The sequence below is a fragment of the Oenanthe melanoleuca genome, chromosome 3 (assembly GCF_029582105.1).
Source record: "Oenanthe melanoleuca isolate GR-GAL-2019-014 chromosome 3, OMel1.0, whole genome shotgun sequence".
In the NCBI taxonomy this organism is placed as follows: Eukaryota; Metazoa; Chordata; class Aves; order Passeriformes; family Muscicapidae; genus Oenanthe; species Oenanthe melanoleuca.
In genome coordinates, this window is record NC_079336.1 from 12,020,145 (window position 1) to 12,030,811 (window position 10,667).

At 44.1% G+C, this 10,667-nt stretch overlaps 1 protein-coding gene across 1 annotated transcript; it reads right to left on the bottom strand.

Moving 5' to 3' along the window:
- Window positions 1–1,414: 1,414 nt before the first annotated feature.
- LRATD1 (LRAT domain containing 1) lies at window positions 1,415–9,651 on the bottom strand. The gene is made up of 2 exons (XM_056488321.1): window positions 9,532–9,651; window positions 1,415–8,978 (listed from the first exon to the last, which is right to left on the bottom strand). Exon 2 carries the CDS (start codon window positions 8,939–8,941, stop codon window positions 8,087–8,089), a length of 855 nt encoding a protein of 284 aa, XP_056344296.1. The 5' UTR covers window positions 8,942–8,978; window positions 9,532–9,651; the 3' UTR covers window positions 1,415–8,086.
- Between the last annotated feature and the right edge of the window lie 1,016 nt (window positions 9,652–10,667).

Genomic DNA, 10,667 nt, shown 5'->3' on the forward strand with positions numbered 1-10,667 from the left:
GATCTCTTGCAGTATGCAAAAATGTGACATTTCCATTGCTCTTGGGGTACCTTATCAGCAGACAGTGAACTCTGGGTTCCTACAGATTAAGAAAAGTTACCAGCATGCTGTGAAATGGAAAAGCTAAAGATTATCCTCTTTATTCAGTGTGCATATGCAAGCTTCCAGCATGGCAAAATTTAAAGGGTATCATTTCTATAATTGGTGCTTCTAACACAGAGAAGTTTTGTCTGCATGTTTCTATCTGTATATAAAGCACAAGCATAAAAGAACAGCCTAAGATTTCTGCTGAGTATAACTTTTCTTTTCAGAACCTTTTTCTTCTACCATTTTTTTTTCCTATTTCTTGAGCTTGAGAGATAAAGCAGGAAACTCTTCTACAGCCTTTAGTTAGAGCTAATGGGATCCAGGCAGTATTACTGCCAGGATGAATCTGCATATTAAATAACCCTTGGTGCAAGGGTCTGGCACCTGACACTCTTTTATATTGCCATAATTAAAATGAGTCGATGGGTCAATCAAAGTGAACTTTTCACTATTAATGACCTTTGATTACCCCTAACTGAAGAATCAATGGTATGAAGTCAGAACAGGCTGGAAATACTAATCCAGAAAGCCTGGCTGGTAGGCTGACATATCATGTGATGAGGTCTGAGACCAAAGCCTAGTAGGCTCTGTCACATTAACAGTTTTATTAGATAGCCTATGTATCAGAGATCTGATACACAGGTCCTCGGATAAATAGGTCCTTGCATTAATCTAAGGTACTTCTGTCAGTATTCATACCTTAACATGCAACCTAAATTCTTAAAAGAAGCTGTTGCTGATGCTCCATCCAATGTTTTAAATACCAGCAATTTTATGGTGCCACATGATCTGTTAGACTGGATTGACTTTTGGTAGCAAGATATTGACTTATTTCAATAAAATATTTTTATTAAAGGGCTTCAGCTCAATAGATGGGTGAATTCTCTCACTTCTCACAGCCTCTGGAAAGGACAAATCTCTGGGCAAAGATTCAGTTCCAATAGTCTAAAAAAGTCATAAAAGTGATTTCTAGTCATGGGCTTGTATATGGAAAAGGGCCTCATATCACCCACAGGTGGTTTGATGTGGACAAAGAATTTTGGATGAGATCCATAGTCTTTTACCAGGTGCAACGAAATCTTAGTGGATGAGGACACAGAATAACACTGCTATTCTATGTATTGAAATGAAATTTCTCTTTTCAAGGTCTCAGAAGTACAACTCTCAGCAATCCAGCCCACAAAAACCACTCTTCAGAGCGAGCTGATTTTCATCTTCTATCCATTAAGAAAGGCTTCCAAAACAAGTTAGTATAAACCTGTGGTCCAAATAATTTTGGTGAAAAATCAGTAATGAATTCAATGGAGAGTGTCCAATCAATAGCAAGTGCTTTTTGAAGTTACACCATTTAGCCTTTGAAATAAACTTACCAATTCAAAGAAAGATGAGAAAAATCAAGAAATATCAAAGCCAGCCACTTCTTTACTTTAGAACAACTACATAACAATAGTTGAGCATGTCTGAACAACACTACTAATTTCAGTGATATGATTCCAAAATATTACTCTGAGTGGAAGCACATTCAAATTATGACAACAACCTTTGTGGCACTATCCATTTACAGATGCCAAAGAGAAAGATAGATGGATTCTTCATTGGATCATTCTTTTATTTATAAATACACAAGTCAGTAGCAGCATATTTTGTTCTAAAAGGGTACTTCATTATTGCAAAGTGTAGTGTTTCTTGATATTTTTCCTCCAGTAAGTAGCAATATGTCAAACCTCACATATTTAACTCACTTTTCTCGATGTCAGAAGACCATGGCATACCCTAAAGAACAAATATTTGAATAGTGCTAAAATCCTGTCAGCAAAGTCTTGGATACCCATCTGTTACACAGATAATATACATACTGAAATGACTGACATTTGTTACCAATACTAACAAAATAGTCAAGACTTGTCGTGTGTGTGTATGCATAATACACAGTATGCAAATCTGTATGTATATACATCTATTAGTTATATGTCAATATGCATATAAATTTCTGCCTAAATATTTACAATCAATTAGTATATTTTTCAAGCTTAGTTTTTATATTGCTTTCAGCTGACAGAAAGGGCATATGGAAACAATAGGAACATATGGAAGAAAAAGATCTGCTTTGAGACCAGATTGTGGTATATTTACTCATATTGAATAACATACAAGGAATATTCCTTTTGTAGCATAAAATACTCTGCTGTGAAGAAGTGTCACAATACAGAAGTTTGTATTTATTCACACTGTTAGGTATTTGCCATTTATTTACCTGCAGTAGTAATGTGTCACATCAGAATTAATTTGGAGTTGGATTGTTTCATTTATTTCCAAATTCTTCCCTATGATAATTTTCTTGAATCAGGATTACTCTTATTTACACAAACTGGGAATAAGCTCTTACCTCTGCTGTATAGAGATTAACAAGAAGGCTTATTGAGGTTTCCCATTTATAAACATTATTCTGTTTAGTTTATCAGCTTAAAAATGGGACTCTTTAAAATTGATTGCCAATGCCACACTGTATTCAAATAGTGTTTAAACTGTGAAAAATTGTTTGCTTCTTAAGGCTGATGAGACACTGCATATTTTACTCCACCCTATTTTGCCTAGGCAGTAGCATGGATCTCCAAAGTGTGAATGGTTTCATGTATTAGGGGTGCAGAGTTACCCTCTTGCACCTTGGAGAAGAATGGAATTTCAAGCTTAGCTCTGAATATCTTCCTTGAACATCCTGAAGTTTATCTGCAAATTCTTCCACCCTTTCCTGCTGTAGCCACACTGGTTCCAAATTCCACCTGAGTTCCTGACAAAACAGCTGGAGATATTGGCTCTGCAGCACTAAACTCCAATTTTTCATTTGGCCCCAACACATATATCCACACAGACACATGAGAAAGTCCAAGGGATGTTTGAAAAGCATTAAACCTCTCTATCCAGGAAAATGCCAATTTGCATAGATGATTATATATGTACAAGTGAGAAAATGTAATTAAGGCCCTTATGGTAGACATCACACACATGAGCCTTCCACTAAATTCCATAGGAGGTTGTTGCTGAGGTCTTGATCCTGGCTATGTCCTACTCCTTGATTTTTGCCCAAAGTTGCCACGTAAAGGGGAGATCTTTTATTTTAAAAATCCTGATCCTGCAGTTTTACATACATGCATCATCCGCAGAAATGCCCAAGGTTCCATAATTAAAATATGAAAAAAACCCAAAAAACATACTCTTAATTTGAATGGACTGCTAATGGCAGTTCTGTCATTCCTCTGGACATATCCATTAAAATACATTTGTGCTTGATGCAAAATACTTAATATTAAGAAATGAAAGTGCATATTACTAACTGTGCAATTATAAATCCTTTAACAAAAAAAATCTAGCTTATTTCTCAAAGGCAAATATGAATAACTGTTAACTTCAATGTAATTTCAAAAAAAATTGCAAAAAAAAAAAAAATAGAACTTCACTAGGGATTTGGATTAGACAGATAACAGTATTTTGCAAAAGAGAATGTAGAATGCCACAACCACTTCAGAAAAATACAACACTGGCAGTTTATATCTGTATACATTCTATCTATATCATCTGGAACAAATCTGTGGATATACCCAGTAACAGAAGATTTTTAGTTCATTCCCTTTTTTCAACCTAATATCTACACTACTCTCTTTCTGATTTACTAGCAGTTCAGTAAAGTATCTGTTCCCAGTCAGTATTCATTAATTTTCTTGACAATAAACTTGTAAAAAACCCTGACAGATCAAACTAATATTGAGTCAGAAGATCCATGAACATAGGGCAGCTTCACATATCAAATTTGAATTCGTAGGACACAAAAGTTTAATATTTCTTCATAATAAGGTAAGCAAATAAATTCCACACTTGCCATGGAAACACTGACACTCAAACTAACAGCAGCACTTGATCACACTCTAGTCCTGTTATCCCCTACACCTTAATTCTGCAGTGAAACTCCCCCAGCACTGTAGCTCAGTCATACCTCCTTAAGTATTTCCAGATTACTTCTTTGGCACTGGGACTTCTATCTTTCTCCTGGGTTATAAAGCAGGAAGCAGAGTGTTTTCACACCATAAGCAGCAGCACATAGAATGTTTTAGTCACATCCAAGTATAATTACGGGCAGGATACTGTCCATACACTACTCTAGTAGAAATCTTTCACAGAAAATAAGTAAATACTGAAATTAGCAGCAGCTTCCCCAGACCACTTCCTCTGTAGCTGCAGACAGAGGGTGGAGAGCTTGGCAGGCTGAAGCACCTGACCCCACAAGATGCTCTGTGTGAGACAGTGTTCCTTCAACTCCAGCAAACATGGCTGGAGTTACAGACCTTCAATACATCACATAAACAGGTCTATAAACTCTGGCAGTTTTGCACATTACTTACCTGAATATGAAAGACACTTAAGTGAAATGAGGCAAGATAATTAAGAATGTGCACATTCTAGCACAGACCAAGGGCCACTTCTTGTCACAGCCCAAAGGCCATGTCTTGCTGCACCCTGCTTTTAACCTGAAATCCACTATACAGATCAATAGCATACTGCCGTGAAAAGCATGCTGGGAGGGTTTTGGTTTAGGTTGGTTGTTGTTTGTTTTTGATTTTTTCATTTTATACAACCGTAACACTTGAAAGAAGAAAAAGAATCCTAAAAAAATCAAAACAAAGTCCTCTGGAGACATGAGGATGGAGAAAAATATCTTACAGTAGCAAAATCTATTTTGCTACCCATCCTTAGAGTCCTCTCCCAATATGCACAGCCAATAAGCAGTAAACATTCTGGTCATGACAGGAAAACATTTCACAAACACTCTCTATGTTTCTAGAGGACACAAATTGAATTTTTAATAAAATGTTAAGTCTCAAAGCAATCCAAAAGATTGCATTTCGAAAAGAGAATCATATCTAAGCAAAAGAAATTCTATAGAACTGTTACTCAAATAGCTAACAGAAAGTTTGAACTGTGACACAGAAAAAAGACTGCAAAATATCTTGACATTGCTGTCATATTACCAGTCAGTACTTCAAGAGCAATGAACAAGATGTAAATATTTACCCTAGGTAGCTAGACCAACGAAAGCAAACAGATTCCACAGATATAATGCAATTTGTCAATATCTTCAGTGCTGGAAATGGAAATGTTAACTCTGCCAGGCCCACTGATCCTGAATGATGAATACAATCAATTACATTTTTTTACTGTCAGTCATTTTTATCATTTCCTTTCTTTGCAGCTGACTGCTCCCTGCCTTCTGATTCTTGTTCCAAGGCACTGAACAACTTTTATATCCACTTTTCATTCAGCCTTTTAAACAGATTTCCTACTGCCATCTCAAGTTAATACTACTTGTTTCAGACCTTGTCTGTTTTCTTCCCATATTTTCTCAGTGTTGCCTGTCTCTCATCTCAGAAAGGTGGCCCTTCTGGTCTCTGAAGTGTCATTTTAAATCTCACTCTTCCTCAAGCTCCACAAATTTTAACCACCTCCTAACAATCTGACCCAAAGTTCACTGGTCAGCAAGAACCATTAACTTCAATGGGCTATGAATAAGGACCAGATTGCTGCCAGTAGTTCTGGACTGAAATCTAGCTAAAGAAAAAACAACAATAAAAGCTGTATGGGTACCTTTGCTGCTGATTACCAACTGGTGTTTGAAAACAGTCGTGGCAAAGTATTGCCTAGGTTAATACTAGTTGTTACTATTTCCAATGTATTTTCTTCAGTTCTTATGCAAATGACTAAGACTTTACATTATTTATCTAACAGCAATTTGAAGAAAAAGCATTCCAGAAATCAAAAATAATGCTATGACTTTCTTCTTCTTGCCTTCATTCATAAACATTCTGGTACTTATTCCCTCTTCCTTTAATTCTCCTTGCCTCTTGCAACTTCAGGTCCCTAATGCATATTTTTATAAGGAAAAAAAAAAATCAAATAAATTGCTTTTGCCCATCTTTCATTCTCCTATCAGTGTTTTGTGCCTTGTTGTCAAGCCAATGCCCTTCTGCAATCCCACACTGCTCCCACTAAGTGGTACAGGGAAATCAGCTCTAGCAGACAATTCAGGCAATCTGATGTGCAACAATAAGCTACACAAACACCAGGTAGAGGATTCTGTTCATGTTATGGAAAAAGTTATCATCAGACAGCCACTATTGCCTATATAAAGCTAAAATATCACACAAGCATTTATTAAAAAGTTTGCTGTGGTTTGAGGCTATTTCAATAGTAATTTGACAGCAATTAGAATTCACATTTTTACCCTGTGTTGTACTAAACAAGGTACCTTAGGGAAAGTGATAAAAGTAACACTGCCTATTGTGAGAATTTTTCCCTATGTATTAGCAAGGACAAAGCCAATTAGATGACCTTCACTGGAGAAGCACAGTTTTAAGGGTGCAGGTTTTTTCTTAAAGATATTTATGCTAACACTTTTATTAAAACAAAGTACACTCCACCCTAGAAGCTTCAGCTATAGCACGCAAATGCTTTGTAGAAGAGAAATTAATGTTGCAACAAGGTTGCTTATGACACTGTTTAATAAAAAAAAATTAAAAAAAGATTTGGGACCAGTACATTGATAGGGGGTGGAGTGTACCATATATACACAAAAGAGGGCTACTATTTCTGTCATCTGACATTGATGTTGGAAGACAGAACAAAACCAAATATACTGAAACATGCAAAGACAAAATTACAAGTTGTATGCAGCTCAGAATAATAAAAAGAAATGCCCCAGTATACTTGTTTAGATTTTTTTAAAATATATTTAATTCTCTGATCTTTCACTTCAAAAGTTAGAATTAAGCAATGAGTGAACAGGATCTGAAATACAGACAAGGCATTGCTTACATCACATTAAAAGGCATCTTTTAAATTCTGCTGTGGATTTCTAAAGTTACACTGAACAGAATTTTTAGTTGCTGGGAATTTGAAATGCAAGATGAACTTGGCCACATTACATCTATTTCTTTAAGTGGAGCTGTAAATATGCAATAAATTGCTGTCCCAAAGAGGTAACATGCAGAATTCAAAATTCTTTCTTGCAGGATTCTGTTGACCTGTGTATGAAGAGATATCAAAGCAGTGGTAAAAAATCCACAGCTCAAGCATGAAATCCTAGCAGCTGCATCTCTGAATATATTGTTCTCCAAAATACACCACTTTCTTTTAACCAATGAATTTAGTTTTAAAAAACAGCTGTCCACCAATTTTAAAAACAAAAAAACAAAACAAAACAAAACAAACCCCAAAAAAAGCAGGGAGGGTAGGAAGAGGTGGAAAGAGCTTGTAAGAGCTTATACATTATGATGACATTTAGCAGAGAGCTGCAAACAGAAAGCAAAGGCAAATATTTCAAATGTGATAGATTTCAGCCAGAAATGTGAAAGTATTTTTTCCTAATAAATAGCTTGCCAGAGCTGGCTGGGACAAAATTCGGGTTGCAGCTACAGGCTGAACTAGCTGTGTGAAGAAACAAACAGGCATTTATCCTCTACCCCAAGACCCCCTTTCTCTCCCAGTTAGCAAAGTATGACTGATGCTTTTGGTTGGCCACAAGGCAAATATTAGCTAGAACATCATTTAGCTACATCCACATCCACGGTCCCAGATGCTTAAAACTTATCATGGATTAAAGCCATGAAATAAAAATTTAAAAAGAAATTTCAATTTGAAATTTTATTGGCATGTTGCTAGAATGGTCAACATAGATTGACAGGAGAGACTTTGTCCACATACTCTGAGAACAGCCTTCCTGCACCTCCCCCCTCTTTCCTTCCTCTCTCTCACTCTTTCAGCATTAATGCTATTAAAAGCCAAACAAAATACTGGCTATGGGTGTAAAGAATGCTGGTTTTTTTTGGAATGTTGCCATGGATCCTGCTTCCAGTCGCGTCCCACGGAAGGAGGGTGCAGCCTCCCGACTCTACAGCAGGCTGGTCTCCCCGGGCAGGGCAGAAGGAAGATAGCCACGTACTCCTGCTCCTCTCTATTCTTTCCCATCCACTATAGCCAGGTCTTTGATCACCCTCAGTTTGCCACTGGCATCGATCCTGCGCTTCTCGCGTATTAGATCCTCCAGGCTGTGGAACCTCACCGTATGCACCTTGTTCTCTGCCAAGTGGATCTTGAGATAGTACTGCTGCTGGTGCTGGGTGCCAGCAGCCGCCTGCAGCTCCCCCCCGGCTTTGAACTCCCGTTTCCCGAAGCGGCACCAGGCGGCGAAGCTCTCGGAGTTAGTCCAGCAGATCTCGTCGCTTTTTAAGCCCAGGTGCCCGCAGGCGTTCTGCACCACCAGCTCCGCCACCAGCGGGCGGAAGCGGTACCAGCTATTCACCACCCGGCCCACGTTGCCCGCGGCCGCCTCGTACAAGCTGTCCTGGCGGATCTGCCCCTGGTGCAGGTGGATGATCTGCCCGCCGCCCACGTACACGGCCCAGTGCGGCGGCGGGTGCTCCGACGGCCCCAGGTAGAGCAGCTCCAGCAGGTCCCCCGGCTTGCAGAGGGCGGGCAGGGCTGACACCGAGTAGACGCTGAGGTCCCCAGCCTGGGGGCCGCTGCTGACCTTGGAGAAGATGCATTCCTGGCCGCGGAAAGCGGAGAACTGAGTCTCGTTCAGCACCAGCGGGTGGTGGAGGTGGTGGGTGGGCGTCTCCTGCCCAGGGCTGCCGGAGCCCTTCACGCCGTACTTGTCTGGCTGGCCTCGCTCGTCCAGGTCCTCCTCCTCATCCGAAAAGAAGTAAGCCACCCCGACGCGCAGCTCGTCCTTCTCGATCCCCGAGGGGTCTCCGGTCGGCAGCTCGCTGTAATTTAGATGGGTGATGCGATCCAGTTGATTTCCCATCAATGACAGGGCGAGGCGAGGGCAGGAATCGCTGGATCTAAAGGAGGGTGGGGTGGGCAGAGACAGAGAACAAGAGATGGGAAGGAGAGTGCACGCAGAAGGAAGGAATGAAAGGAAAAAAAAAAATAAAAAATCAAGGCACATACAAAAGACTTCAGCGATCTCGCCCTAAGCTCCCATCCCTCTCCGACTCCTTTCCTCCCCTTCGTGCAAGGGAGAAACTCCCAGTGCGGACCCTTCCCCCTACCCCCGGGGTGCGGGCAGGGTACAGCCCCGGCTCCGGAGTGCGGCTCCCAGCACCGCGAGAGGAGCGTCCCCGCCGCCCGCCGGCTCCGCGGGGGACACGGAGCTGCCCCGGGAGCCTCCGCTCGGCGAGGGGAGGGGAGAGGGCTCCGGGGACTCGGGGAGGCTCCGGCCGGAGGGTCCCGAGCCCTCCCTCCGCCGGGCAGCGCTGCGTGCAGGGAGACGGCTGGAGGAGCGCACGGACCGGAGCTGCCAGCCCTTGCCCGCCCGGGACCCCGCAAGGCACAGGCAAAGAGCGAGCGATCGGTATCCCCCGCCCGAGGGGTCCCTCCCGTCCCCTTCCGTACCCGTGGTCGCCCAGCGCCAGAACCCCCCCAAACTCCTTTAAAGTCGTCCTGTCCCCATGGGCGCCGCAGAGGAAGCGCCACCCGTGCTCGCCGCCGCCACCCGGCTGCTCCGCCCGCGCCGCTCTGGGCTGCCCGGCCCCGCCGGCGAGCCTAAGTACCGGCGGCGCCGCTCCCGAGCCCGCCCCGGCCGCGCTCATTGGCCGCGCCCGGCGGCGGCGGGGCTGAACCGCGCTCTGCCCGCCCGGGCCCCGCTGCTGCTGCTGCCGGCACGCCGGGACCCGATCCTCGATCCCCGGGCTGGCGCGACTGGCCCTGGCTCTGCCCTCGGGCTGCCTCCGCCGGGCCCCGACCCTCAGGGTGCTCCGATTGGCCCCGACCCTCAGGCTGCCCCCGCCGGGCCTCGAGCCCCAGCCCTCAAACTGTTCCGGCCGGCCCCGACCCCTCGGGCTGCCCCCGGCGAGCTTTGACCCTCAGGCTGCCCTCGCTGTGTCCCGATCCCCGGGCTGCCCCCGGCGAGCCTTGACCCTCAGGCTGCCCTCGCTGTGTCCCGATTCCCGGGCTGCCCCCGCCGAGCCCCGACCCTCAGGCTGCCCTCGCTGTGTCCCGATCCCCGGGCTGCCCCCGCCGAGCCTTGACCCTCAGGCTGCCCTCGCTGTGTCCCGATCCCTCGGGCTGCCCCCGCCGAGCCTTGACCCTCAGGCTGCCCTCGCTGTGTCCCGATCCCCGGGCTGCCCCCGCCGAGCCCCGGCCCTCAGGGGCTCCGGCCGCCCCGGGGGTGCTGCAGGCGGGGCGTCCCAGGGGAATGGGGTTGGAAATCGTGCCCACCGCGTGAAGCCGCTGCCAAGCCACCCTTGCACCGGGGCAGAATTAAAAAAGGAAGAAATAAAAACAAAATAATAATAAAAAAGTAGTTTCTATCAAACTAACCCGCCCAGGATGTACGCACTTGGCCGAGAGTTGCTCTGTCCCTCGAGGCTGAGGCGGGCGCCCCTCAGCTCGGTTCAGCAGCCTCAAGGTGCAGCTGTGCGGTCTGAACCGACACCCGGCGCTTCCTTTTGCTGGGGAGAGATGCATTTCCTGCGGGCTTTCCTCTCGCCCGCTGCACCTCCTGTTTCGGGACGGCATGAAGTGCCTTG

Excerpts from the sequence above, each read along its gene's own strand:
- LRATD1 (XM_056488321.1), bottom strand. The coding sequence starts at position 8,941 with ATGGGAAATCAACTGGATCGCATCACCCATCTAAATTACAGCGAGCTG.